The sequence below is a fragment of the Cygnus atratus genome, chromosome 1 (genome assembly GCF_013377495.2).
Source record: "Cygnus atratus isolate AKBS03 ecotype Queensland, Australia chromosome 1, CAtr_DNAZoo_HiC_assembly, whole genome shotgun sequence".
Classification (NCBI taxonomy): domain Eukaryota; kingdom Metazoa; phylum Chordata; class Aves; order Anseriformes; family Anatidae; genus Cygnus; species Cygnus atratus.
In genome coordinates this window covers 58568930-58583073 of record NC_066362.1, presented here as the reverse complement: position 1 = coordinate 58583073, position 14144 = coordinate 58568930, and the positions used below count along the sequence as shown (strand labels likewise).

At 38.4% G+C, this 14144-nt stretch overlaps 1 protein-coding gene across 1 annotated transcript in view; it reads left to right on the top strand.

Moving 5' to 3' along the window:
- TXNRD1 (thioredoxin reductase 1) overlaps nucleotides 1-14144 on the top strand; it is a 38988-nt gene extending 24844 nt beyond the window's left edge. Inside the window, exons 10-15 of the mRNA XM_035564093.2 lie at nucleotides 235-311; nucleotides 1983-2139; nucleotides 4202-4309; nucleotides 6408-6503; nucleotides 8593-8727; nucleotides 11951-14144. Coding sequence (XP_035419986.1) covers nucleotides 235-311; nucleotides 1983-2139; nucleotides 4202-4309; nucleotides 6408-6503; nucleotides 8593-8727; nucleotides 11951-12013 — 636 coding nt within the window. The 3' untranslated portion in view covers nucleotides 12014-14144. The remainder of the gene's footprint in view (nucleotides 1-234; nucleotides 312-1982; nucleotides 2140-4201; nucleotides 4310-6407; nucleotides 6504-8592; nucleotides 8728-11950) is intronic.

Here is a 14144-nt window from a genome sequence, read left to right as displayed (position 1 = left end):
ATATATTTGGCTGCATTTAATCCTATAGCTAAAACCTGGTATTGTTAGGTCACGATGGTGGTGTGGCTTGTGCTGAACTCAATGAACGTACAATGGGTGACTAATGTATTCATCTTAATGCGACCAAACCTTAGGTACCGATCCTTGGTCTGTAATTAAAATAATAGATAGCAACAAGCAGGTGTGCTTTTGAGGTTTTAGGAAATCAGTAACATGTGCATTGCTGTTTTGCAGGTGTTGCTAGCAATTGGAAGAGATGCATGTACAAGAAAAATTGGTTTGGACAAAGTTGGAGTGAAAATCAATGAAAAGTAAGGAGAGATTTCTGTATATCACTGACTACACAGCTGGTGTCATTGACAAGTGCAGTGGCAGCAGTGCATCTGCAGTCAAAGGCTTTGAGGAGAAATTTGTCTCCTGTTTGGATAGGAGACTATGTAGCAGATAGTTGTGTTATCTTGCATAGTAGTACACAATGTTCTTTTTTATACTGAAATGTCAGTTCCTAAATACCGAGAGTCAAATGTGTCTCTTCCATTCTGTCTCAGTTCAAAGACTGGTCTGTCAGCTTCTTCCAGTGACTGGGCTTTCTAGGATCTGTCAGTTGTTTCTCATACTCTTACTCCCATCACCTTGTTTTTATCTCTACCACCTCTTGGGGCAGAGATCTGTTTGTTCGTATGGACTTTTAGTGTGGTAGGATTTGTTTACATTTTTAATGTAAATACTACTGTATGTTTATTTTGGAATATAAAATCAAAGTAGCATTCTTAAACTCACAGCTGGAGTTGGTGATGTGTTTTAGTTTTTGGAGAAGTTTATTTCTTGCTTTATCGCAGCTACCTTTGGGAACAATCTGTCTCCTGCAGAGAATTGCAGGTTTAATGTAGTGAGGTCATTGCACCAGGGAGTGGAGCTATCAATAGCATTTTCAGTATTGGTAACTTGAAAATGTATTCTAGATATGAGGGACCTAGACCATGTTCCCTTTGATGAAAAAATGCAGGACCATGAACTTGACTTAGCAGTATGTGGGAGAGCAGTGCAGAGGGCAGCTTGTATATGAATACTGTGACTGATGTTGCTGAAGAGAACTGTTGCAATGTTAAGTAGAGTAAAAAAATTCCAAAATTCAATTCAAAATTGGCAGACCCATGTTGTCTTGTAGAACAGTACATGTCTTTATTTGTTTGACATTGGGACATTCGTTACTAATTTAATAGAACTAACTATAGAATTAGTAGTATAAACTCCATTTTTATTAACAAAACCAAAAATTAAGAAAGCTGAATCTTTATACAAAAATCGTTACTGGTCCTTCAAGTAACTGTGTGACTGTTTCTGTGCCTGTCTGATCAGGTTTACCTGTTAGGTAAGTTTCCTGCAGTGATTACTGCACTATGTCATTTATTAATGAAGTAGGAAATATTAATAATTAAAAACTTCCATTAGCTCAATACATTTAATGCTAAAAAGCTTGCTGTATTCCTTAAGTAGGGTGTCTAACAGCTTGACTTGTCTCTGTGAAGAAGCTTGAAGGTTAAGTTTATAGAAACTACTTCACCCACTGGACTGGAATTTCAGTAGTGGAGAAATTATTTTGACCTACAGCTTGAGTGGGAGAATGTCTCTTCCTGTCATTCCTCAGGGTTTCCAGGACACAGTTCAGCTGGTAGTAGTGTATTTTGAGGAAAGCAGTTATGTCTCACCAGAGAATTTATTCAGGAGATGAATCACAACTTCAGGGGGCTACCTCCTTATCCAGTGTGTAAATTCCTGTAGTTTTGGTAGAGACCAAAATTTGCACAAGTTTACTTCCTTGACCAAGGTTATAAGATTGTAAATATGACTTTTTTTCCTCAGATGTCAAGTACATGCCTGTCTCTTAAAGCTAAAGGGTTCAATTGCTGCAATGTTGTTTACCACTTGAGTCTTCACAGCAGAATACTTAGATCTTTTATTTTTCTTGATGCAAATCATAGAACAGGAAAAATACCTGTCAATGATATGGAGCAAACAAATGTGCCATATATCTACGCCATCGGAGATATACTGCAGGACAGGCTGGAACTCACACCGGTGGCAATCCAGGCAGGAAGACTGTTAGTTCAGAGACTGTATGGTGGGGCAACCACTAAGGTAAGTAACCAATTGCTACAGAACACTCATTGCTCTACTTCTTCTAAGGAGATGTGATGCTCTTAATTTTCAGTGTTATTTGCACTAGTATTTTCACTTCCTTATGTTTTCAGTGTTGTACGCAGTTTTGCTACAAACTGAATATGGATGCAAAGAAAGATCAAGTGTGCCAATAAGTCAACACGTATTTATACCTGAGAAGTTGAATTCATGAATCCAGTGTTTACATATCATACCTGTGTGATTGTAGGTTTCAGTCAAGTTATGCCAGTCCAAGTAGGAGTAACGTGGGTACTTTTTACACCTTATCTTTAAGTTGTAAATAGAAGGAAAGGAAGATGCCTTTACGCAATGTTATCCAAGCAGCATTGATATGGGTGCTTGTCTCGCCTTCATAACCAAGGGGATTAAGTAGAAAAAATTTTCAATTGTAGAGCCTGCTGCACTCATATCAGGTTCTGTTATCAGCCAGATTTAAAGCTTGATTGAGTTGTTTGTTTTAGGTTGGCAGGTGTTGCAGTAACAGAATCTTGAATTAGTGTGCCTAATGTCATTATATCAGTCAAGCAAAGTTTAAGTAAACCATAGCCGGAGCCAGGATTTCTTCTTACTGCAGAACTACAGATAGGTCTTAATTTACATTTGATGCCAAATAACTGTCTCTCAGGTTATGAAAATCCTTATGCTGCTAAAGAAAGCATCATCGCTCTGAATGAATCCAAGAAATAAATAACTGCTTAGGTGGGATCCTGGCTTACACTGCTGTTTTAACTAATCTAGAAAGGGTGATTGTAACATAAGGAAGTATTATGGATTGGTGGTGAAAGAATAGTAAACAGCACCTTAGTTGATACCTAGACACAAAGAAATTAGAGTTGAAATTAATAGAATAAAGTTGCTGGAAATTAATTAGAGCTGACCAACCTGCTAGCCTTTTGTGGCAAATGATTCATTTGGTGAATATGGGGAGAGCTGTGGGTGTTGTTACTTTGATTCTAGTAAGGCTAGAGTAACATTCGCATAGACAAGCTGAAGTATGGGCGAGGTAAGTGGGCAGTGAGGTGGACCAAAAGCTAGCCAAACTGCTGGGCTCAAAGGGCCGTGATCACCCTTATGAAGTCCGTCTGGAGGCCAGGCATCAGTGGAGTGCCGTAGCACTTGGGTACTCAGTACAGTACTGTTTATCATCTTCCTTAATGATCTGGGTGATGGGAGAGAGTCCCTCAGCAAGGCTGCAGATGAATCAAATGGGGGTGAATGATGCACCAGCTGTCACTCAGAGGGACCTCATCAAACTGGAGAAGGAATCTCGTGAAGTTCAGCATGGGCAACTTTGCTGTTCTGTGCCTGGGAGGGTGTTACCCCATGCACCAGCGTGGGTTGGGGATCAACCAGTGGGAAAGTAGCTTTGCAGAGAAGCCCCTTTGGGGGGGCTGGGGGACAAGGAGTTTACTCTGACCCATTAATCTACCCTGATGGCAAAGGCCAGCAGCATCTTGGGCTGTGTCCTGCAGATGCATCCTGGCAGATCATTGCCAGCGGAGTAGTCAGGGCTTTTTGACTTACATGGGATGTGACTGGGGACACAGCTTTAGTGCTAGCTATCGCTGCAGATGGCTGTAGTTCATGCCTTTGGCGTCTTCTAGGCTGCAGCTGATGAGAAAGATGCTGGTTTTTGGATGGTGGAGTTGTATTTGTAGTATTACCTCCTAAAAATAGAATGCTCTGTAGAAGCAGTTGGACTGCTTTTTATCTCCAGTGTCACTTGTGATCTGGTATGTTTTAAAGCAGGGCACTACTGCATTTCCTTTTTCTTCTTACTCTATGCATGTTAATGTCAGTGTGGCTTTGAACTGTCTTTCTGTTCTTGCTGTAGTTAACACCTCTGAGAGGGACAACACCAGAACTGTAGCTTCATTTAAAATAAAGAAAAAGTAGTTTTCAGAGTTACAAATAATACAACTTTTATTTCTGACTTTCAGACTGCTTAATTTTTACTCATTGTGCCGATGTTATTACTAATATTGTGTGTGTTTTTTGTTTTATTTTGAATACCACACAGTGTGACTACGTGAATGTTCCAACCACGGTGTTCACTCCTTTAGAATATGGAGCCTGTGGATATTCTGAAGAGAATGCAATACAGAAATTTGGGGAGGAAAACATTGAGGTAAATGCCTTAATTTCATCTAGATTTTAAGTTCCAAGTCTGTAATTTAAAATGATGTTAAAAGTTGATTAAAACAACATTCTGTACTACGATGTAAGGGCAGGAGGAGACTATGTATATTTTTGTCTTTCTTGGCAGTTCGTAAGCATGCTTTAAAAATAGTCCCTAATTCTGATAGTTCTAGTTGTAAATATGTTCTCTCTTTGACAAACAGGGCTTGTAGGTAGAATACTTATTATTAAAAAAAATAATCTTCTATGCAAATACTTCAGGATAAATTAAAGGTGTTGGAAGTAATACATTGGTTTCAATGTCAAAGCTGAGCTTTTTGTAGCTACAATGTGGCAAAGTCTTTGTCATGATGATTTTTACTTTATAAAAACAAATGTTGATACACTGTTTTTCCTGTTTATTTTGACTATGTAGGCAGATACCTGCTTAATTTTACTCACTTGAATAATCCTTTTTCATTCACTGGGATTGCTGTCGAGAATGGAATATGTAGGCACTTGGTGTCCCAAGCTGTTCTTACAAAATACTGTGGAGACCACCTTACAGAAAGCATGAGGGGAGGGTGTCTGACAATAATCTGAACTTCTTTTATGTCCACTTGGATCACTTGAGGAGTATTATTTGGGGAAATAAGCACATAAGTGGTGGTTCATAAAGCTGAGAACTGCCTTCCTCTTAGCTTTGTCAAATATACTTTTGTACGTTGAGAAAAGAGGTAAATATGACTTAATATAGCTGCACATCAAGTTCTGTTAACCTAACTACAGGACAGAGGCTGAAATTCTGCTGTGCCCACAGACTTTGTTTATACAGAGTCAAATTTTTGTTATTAAGTTTGTGCTCTTCCATGTGAAACACTGGACCCTTTATTGTGGAAAATCTTCTGTTTCACATTTTTTAAAACGTGCATCCCGAAACATTTGTGTTCTTGCGAAGTCCTAATTTAGTTGATTCTGACCTCTTTATCATGTCACTGTATTGGCTTTTGGTTTGTAAGCTTCAGTAGGAATATTGAGTTGCATCTGTCATCCAAACCTATTAAATTTCAGTTTTGTATAGCAATGTTTATAATTGCTTTGTAGCTCCATTAATACAGGAAGCATTGAGCTTTCTCCCCAGCTTTGTGAAGGGGCATATTTTTACTCAAGTTGCAATCACTTAGGAACTTCTTTCAAATAGTAATTCGTTTGAGGTTACCTTATAATGAGAGCAATCAGGAGTACTGGGTAGACCTGTGCCTCAAAACACCCCCATCATTTTCTGGGACAAATCCTACACAGGTGGATGAGCAGATGAGCAGCCTTATCTGAAGCCAGGAGTCTGTTCAGTGATGTTTTTTGGGGTAGACAGGAAAATGTGTTTGGGGGTGTGTGGTTTCTTTCCTTTTTCAGTTTTTCTTTTTTTTTTGTTTTCCTTTTTTTCAGTTTTCCTTTTTTTTTCTGTTTTCCTTTTCTTTTCCATAATCCAATCCGTAATTTTCTTTTTCATAATCTAAGAGACCGTGCAAAAAGCATTTCCTCATCTGTCCCTAAACCAGGGCTCTGAGGCTATTTCTTCCCTTTTTTCACTTTGGGAAGTATTTTTGCCTTCATCTCAGGTAGATCCGGAGACTGTGCAGCCTTCTGTGAAGAACGCTTGTATTTGTCAAGTTTAACGAGAGCATGGTTGCTGCATTCTGGAAGTGTAATATACTTAAAGCTGTGGTTTTTTCCTTAAACTACTGGATGACAGTAATGCTTGTTTTGTAGAGGCTTTCTTCAGCATTTATCAAGGGGGAAGAATTCTCTACCTGACTTAAAGTATTCCAAACTCTTAAGTGCATGCCTGATTGCTAATGAAGAGCTGTTAGCTAATGGTTCATCCATGTGCTACATCTCAGTTGTTGAAAGTCTTTACAAGTTATGATTTCCAAAAGTGCTTTGCCCTCCTAAGTCTGTTGCGGTTGCAGTCAGTAGTAAAGCTCTGGTTTTGGAAGCAGACAATGCAAATTTAAGATAAACTGGCAGTTTTTGGAAGATCTCTCTTAGAGAGCAGATGCTCTCTGATATGTAATTAGAACTTTTTCTTATCCGTGCTGTATTTCCAGGTGTACCATAGTCATTTCTGGCCACTGGAATGGACTGTGCCATCCAGAGACAACAACAAATGCTATGCGAAGATAATTTGCAATATTCGAGATAATGTAAGTGCATCTTTACTTCCAAAGAAAACAGAAACTGTATGTTCATCGTAGGGACCATTGACCCCACAATTATAAATAGGCTATTTTTAACAAGTTAAAAAAGAATTTATGTTTTCCCTACCTTTTGAAATGTAATAAATATTTGTAATGATACTTTTGTTTATACAAAAATCACCATCAGTAAAATAGAAAATTTTGCAGTCACCATTTGTATACGGTGTTTTTTGTATATGAAAAATGACAAATAGAGAGCTCTAAGACTGTTCATTAATTTTAACCATTGATTCACTTTAGAAAAAAAAATGGTTAGAAGTCATATCCATTTATCTTATTCTCCCTCTTCCAAACCAGGATATGATTTTTGGGGAGATTTTTCTCTCTGAAGTGGAGGTCACTCAGAAATCATTGCATCTTGTGACCTCTGCAAATCCATATGTGTCTATAAAACTCCTGAGATTGTTCTAACAGGATTAATATATCTTGCCTGCACAAATCTCATTTAGAGTGATAATGCCAGGATTATCCTTGGACTACGATAAGACTTTCTGGTTAAGGAAACATACAGTACCTGCTGAAGCACAAGCAAAATTGCTAATTGCAATAATAAGCTAATAGCATAAAGGTTCAAGCCCTAATGAAGTTTTGAATCTATTTTGCCTATTTTCTTTTATCACCAGTTACAGATTTGTCTTCCTGCAGTCTTCCTAAGCATCGTGTCATTTTGTGAAGTCTGCAAATCTGCTTGGTTTTGCCCATCTCCTTTTTCTGGAGGAGTTTGCACTAACATGGAAGTTATTTTAGAACCCATACTTATGTTCCTAATCCAAAGTTACTTAAGAAAATAGGAAGACTTTATGGTGATTTAAAATGTTTTCTTGTCCTGAAAATTATAAATATGTTTAAACATCTAGAGGTTGAGCTGAAAGTTACCCCGGATGGGAACTTTGTTCAGTAACTATTTAAATTTATAGGGGAAACTGTATTTATCTCAACTTCAATTCTGTGGTTTTATGTTTACATATGTGCATATTTTTAATGGAAAATAAGGGTAATTCCATTTTAGTTACTACCTCTTGTTAGCTTTTCTTATTTAAATGAACCTTAAATTACCTGGTAATTCCTAGTCATCAGGCTTACTGAAAGAAAATAACCTTCAAGTGTACTGGTTATCCCCACTCCCTTACATGTGATATTTAGCAGAGGGAGCAGATAACTCTTGATTCCCAGCTGGGCTAGGTCTGTGATTAGCAAAATCCAGTTAATGTTCTGAAAGCCACTGAAGCCCACAGCAGCTGGCTTTTGCTGAAGAAGACAAACTCTCTTGAAGAAAAGAAACTCAAGTTAAAAGGGCTTGTTCCCTTGAGTGTTCAGTAAGGATATGTGCACAATTTGGCATATTTTGCAGCTGAACAGTAGTGGAGGTATGAGAAGTAATGCATGGAGTCATATTATCTTCTTTGTAACTAGATGTCTTTCAGTTTGGCGAATCTCTAGGTATATTATCTTCCAATGGCAGTGAACACCGCAACAGCAGTAGTCGTCAGTTTAGTTACCACGCACCTCTTGTCACTTCTCTTAGCCAGAATTTTAGCTTATAGCTCTTTCCAACTATCAAGCAACTAAGCAACTATCAAGTTGTGAGTTCTTCTGTAGGTATGCACCATACAGCCAGCTAGCGTAGACCCTGATATTGCAAACCTTTATGCAAGATGTTTGCCTTTACTTAGTCTTACTGGAATGAGTGGAATAGCTTGCCTGAATAAAGTTTAAGTACGTTTGCAATTTGGACATACACAATAATCGAGTGTAGATCATGATGTGTGTTAAATTTGAATGCTCTTGATATAGACGGAAGACTCATGCACAAAGGTGTAAGGAAGCTGATTCGTGAGTTCTTAGTTTCCTCTTTTCCTTCTTGGAGAGAGGATGAAATTTTTCCCACTAAGTCCCTTCTGTTGGAGCTAATGATAGTTCATGTTTGTGGTTACATTAATTTGTGGTATGTTTTGTGAACTGGTGAAATTGTATACTCTCAGTAAGAAGACCTTACAGGTAACTGTGCTTGCGTTTGATTGTCTTTGTTATTTAGGAGAGAGTCATTGGTTTCCATGTCCTCGGCCCAAATGCTGGAGAAGTCACCCAAGGTTTTGCAGCTGCTATTAAATGTGGATTGACCAAAGAACAGCTAGACAGCACCATAGGAATCCATCCAGTCTGTGCAGAGGTTTGTATATGAATTCACCTTCCTATCCCAGCTTCTGTAGCATTCTGGGATAAGCTGCTGGAAACCCAAACATCAGACTTTTATTAAAGAAGTCAGAATTAGGGGAAAGTAGAGGGGAAGGAAAGACAGGAAATTTTCTTTTTTAATATTTAAAAAACTAACATTTAGATTTAATGTTTTTTTATTTATTTATTCTTATTTTGATTTGTGAAATAATTTTTGTCTCCACTAACCCAGTGCTCCCTCTACTGGAAGTACAGAATCTTCCTCCCACATTTTTGAAGGTTTCCAGTACTATTTCTGCTGAGGTGGTTGTCAGAGCTATTTTTTCTGGATATATGTACTCAAAATAGGCATATAAACTGGTGCTGTGGAAGGGGACCAGCTACATGCCAATTTTTCTATTAAATTCTGTCCTTTTGAAGATCTCTCCTTTACTCTCTAGGTCTTTGTATTTGAATTGAAGTACACAAGGCCACATAACAACTTCTTGTGTTCGTCTTGCTATTTGTCTTTAACAAAGAACTGAATTTTGTCTAACAGGGAGGGAACAGTTCCCCCTTGGTGTAAATCAGAGATGCTCCACTGATTTTAGTAGCATTAGGACCACTTATTTTAGCTGAGAATCCCAGGTAACTGTATATGACCTTTGTAGGTCATTGTACAGAATCTGTGTTTTTACCTGCGTATTTTAGCTACAGAGTGTAAGAGAGAGCACCAGGATACCAGTCTGTAGAAGTGAAGACAACTTCTCTTGTGTTTCCAAATTGATGTGGTATAAACAATTTAATATGAGCTCCTTTAATGGAATGGACTGCTAGCAATCTGAATCATCTTCAAAGCATCTGCAATACAGATTCTATTTTTTTTCCCCTGTAATATCATCTAGCAGTGTTCTTGCAAGCCCTTGAAGACGGGCAGTAAGTCTTTATCTTATCAGGGGCCCTGTAGAGGGGGAACTTTGAGTGAGGCATTCAAACCTGTGAACTTGAGCAGGATATTAGCATATGCAGTGTGAAGAGAGGCTGATAGTCATAATTTATTCTGGACATCTGAGCTGCTAAAATTGAAACTGAATAGAATGATGATTAGACATAATTTAGGGAGGTAATTTCAGATAATCATATTTGTTTGAGTGGGGGAGGAAGAAATTGGCTCAGGAGAAATACACTATTTAAAAGCTCCAGGGAACACTGATCATTTTTAATGCCAGTCTTTAGAAGGTTTTTTATGCCTGTTACTTAATTTAATCTCTTATGCAGTAAACAAAAATCAAAGTGCAAGATGGTACTCTTTGACTAAGAAAAAAATGTTTTAAAATTGTTTGGAATTTGTCAGGGCTGTGCATATCTGGCTGAATAAAATGATGTTTATGATGCATCTATATAAAGGCTAAAGAACATGAACTCTGATCTGAGCAGTAAAATGACAGTGTTGCAGGATCAAATACTGACGTCTTCGCTGGCATTAGTGCTAACTGACTGCTCAGAGAGACTCATGGAACACAGTATTACTCAACCTGAAGAAGACTAAGACTGAGGGTCCTATTTCTCGCTGCTTGCAAATTAGGGCGAGATTTCACTTCCCATATTTGAACAGCATTTTATTCTCCAGAAAGCCTGAACTCTGAATGGAATTTCTTTCAAGGCAAAGTACAAATAACTGCAAGCACAGATTGGTAGAATGTCAGAAGTATAGGGAGTTACCTCTCACTTTGGACTGTACTGCACTGCTTGAAATACGGGCACATATAGTTGAGCATCTGTGATGGAGAAAAGGTATTTTGTGAAAGCTGGGATGATTCTGTGAGTTAGCTAAAAAGTTAGTTACCAAAAGACTCCCAGCTGGCTTACTGGAGCTGGGGAGCTGTGTGGTCCCCAGAGCTGCTGGAACTGGCTAGCAGACCCAGAGCTTGCAGTTGGGACAAGAAGAAAGCAGGTGAAGCTTAAGGCAAGGTTGGACCTGGAGCTTAGGGATGTGGTTTAGTGGGTGACATTGGTAATAGGGTGATGGTTGGACCAGATGATCTTGGAGGTCTTTTCCAACCTTAATGATTCTGTAATTCTATAGCAACAAATGAAAATTCCCATAGGTTGTCAGTCTGTGGATCAGATCTGAAGAGTTAGAAACCCTGTATCAAGCCACGCACCATAGTTTAAATATATTTTGGTTCTTCTGCCATAATATATTAAACATGCATTTGTCTTCCTGACTTGTGCATAATGTTTTACATGCTTGTAGAAAGTGGAAGAGGCATACCATTTATTGATGTTCTCTGACGAGCTCTGGCAGCTTTAATGCAGTAAAGCTTCTACTTACAGGACTGTAGGGCTTTCAGATCCCCATTATCTTTAGATATTTCAGTGCTATTTGCATAAATGAAATGTGTATGTACTTTATTCTGTGCTAAGTTTATTCTTCCTGAGAGATGGCTTTGATGGCTAATTATTGCAACTTTGAACTATTTAAATAGAAGTGGGTTTAGTTTGGTTTCCCTTCTTCCTTTCTATATTACATCTGTGCAAAACAATGCAATTATTTGCATGGTAAAGTTCTAATATTAAACACGGTATTGTATAATTTTTCTTTTAGAATTTTGATATCCTTTAGTTTTTCAATAATTACTCTTCAATATGTCCTTTTCTTTAATGTGACTTGAAAGCAGTAAAGATTTGACCTTTCCAAGCTAGGCTTAAGTGTTTCTTAGCTATTGTCCAGAGGATACAAAACCCAGGCATAATACCCTCATCAGCAATCAGCTCCACATATCCGTAATATCTGGAAAGACACAGAGGCAAAAGTTAGGTTCTCTTCAAATGCTACAGCCTTAGGTTAACTTCACTTACACAGCGAAGAAATTGTCTAAGCAATAAAGACATTTACTTGTTAGGTGTACAGGCTGGAGAGTATTATTGCTGAGCTCATTCACACTGTAGAAACTTACCAGCAGTAAGGCAAAAGGTGCTCTAAAGCCATGAGACTTCCTTAATTGTTTCTTTCCACCATTAGAAGTAAGGCCATGGGGTAAGTGAAGGGAACAGAGGGGATTTGTGTGTGCGCTATTTAGTAGCAAGGATTTTAAATGTAGGGGTTTTATTATTATTTTATTACTTTAAGAAACGGCTGTGGTTTGAACATTAGGCCCAAATTAATCTTCGGAAGAGAAGATTCATTCTAGCTGTACTAAAAAGTTTTTGTTTTTGTTTTTTTTCTTTCCCTAAAGGTATTCACCACTCTGTCCGTGACTAAGCGTTCTGGTGAAAATACTCTTCAGTCTGGTTGCTGAGGTTAAAGACCCCCATTCTTGTTATTGCCAGAGACTGACTTTCATCACTATGGCTGACTTGCGCACTTAAGAAGAGAGGTTTTGAGAGAAGTCATCCTCAGAAGTCTGCAGAAGTGTGTACATCTTAACCAGAGCACTCCGTTCATCTGAGAAGAGCTCTGCGGGAGTTGGTCACTAGTGGTGATGGGCTGGCAATCAGCAAAGCAATGGGCATATTGAACTCTCTAGCTGTTGTTTGGCAGGGCATTTAACAAATGCTTTCATGAAGTCATAGCCTAAAACCTGCATTGTCTGGTGGGCAGTGATGGAAGAACTGCTGGCACAGCTGAGCAACAACTTTGTTTTTCTTCCTTAGTTTGTTACCTGAACAAAGAGCATCCTAACTCCGGAATGTCACCACAAGTTCAGATAACTGTGTAGTGCCCCTGTGTACCGGGTTTTAACACTGCAATTACAAGTCCTCCTCGTGAGCATGCATTTTACCTGATCAGAGCTGTGTACCAACAGAGGTAAATTATCTGCATGTTTGATCACGAGGAAGAAGGTATCACTGAAAGAAGTTTAGTACCATCTAGGATAACATCTCTTTGCTTTCAAAATGACTTTCTCTTGACTTTTTAGAGATGCTTGTTTATAAAATTTTCTTGGTGAGGAAGAGAAAGAATAGTTTTTGTCAGGGCCTTGTTATACGTAAAGCCTTTTTATTTTGATAGTAACAACATCGCTTATAACACAGATCTTTTGAGCTGTATTTTGCAGCTTCTGTGATAATAGTTAGTCCAGTTTAGAACTGACAGAATTCCAATTTGGAATGGATTGTACTTCCAAGTGTGTTATGTAACTGTATCCAATCTGAATAAATTCTTCCTTTTCAGGTGAGCAGTTGTATGCTGCACGGTTTCAGGTATGACCTGGCCACTTTAAACACAGTGGTATTGAGGCTTTCCTTCAAACAGGCAAACCAACACCACTCAATTTCTGAAAACCTATAGTGAAAATTCTTCTGTGTAGACAAGGCCTAAGAGCTATATTTAGTTTCGTGTATGTTTTGTTTTGTATTTGATTAAGAAGACAATACTTCTGAAATGGAGGTTTCCATGAGAAGTACAAGCAAGCTCACTCTGGAGCAACAAGTACAAGCAAAGTACAAGCAAGCTGGATAAACTCCATCCATATTTATCAGGAAGTGGTAAAATGCCTCTTTGTAACGGAAATGATTGTGCTTTTTGATATGCTTTTTCATTTCCCTCTCTTTTAGCAGGAAGGTTCAGATTACTTTAATTAAATGGCTCTTGGGAGTTCATTGCGGTGTGAAAATGGGGTAAATTCTTCCGCCCTCTGGGCAGAACACTCCGTACCTAAACTTCTACCCAGCAACAAATCCATGGTTTTCTACTGAGATTCCTGGAATGGTGCTTTAAGTTATTTTTATAAAGTCATATGTAATGGAAGGATTTTTTTAAAAAAAGTTTTATATGGCATCAAGAATGGTCTGTTGTGTTGTTTTTCTGGCCAGTTTATTAAATAAATGGAATGTTTGCACAAACAGGTGCTCACTTTGATGGCTCTTCCAGGCCAAGAAGGCAGGGGATGGCAAGACAACTTTTTCAACGGGCCAGAAGAGGGCACCTTGATGATCCCATCTGTGATTCATTGTAGTCTTTTGAGTTTTGAAGGCAGGTTCTTCTCTGGAAACAGGGTATGGGGCTATTTCATGTGCAATTTTTGCACGTTAAACATATCAGGAGGACACGCTTAAAAATAAGGAATGAATTAGGACCAACTCTACCAGTGTTTGCACAAGTTACTGTCTATGTGTGTTCTGGAAAGCCAGGAGTACAGCTTCCTGAGCTGTTCAGCAGTTCAGCTCTTCATATTGAAGCACAGGAATAGCGTTATTTTCAAGCATGTCTGTAAGAAGGTCTGATCCTGGCACGTGGGGAATAAAGATGTGTAATGAGCATGGCTTGGCATGTGGGGAATAAAGACATATATGAGCACGGCTTTGCAAGATTGGACCAAACGTACCTGTTCTTTCTCATGGGTCTTGTTATCAGTGTTGATGTACATTGCTACATTAATGACATAATTCAGAAAGGGGGTTTTATTACTTTTAATTTACTTTAAACTT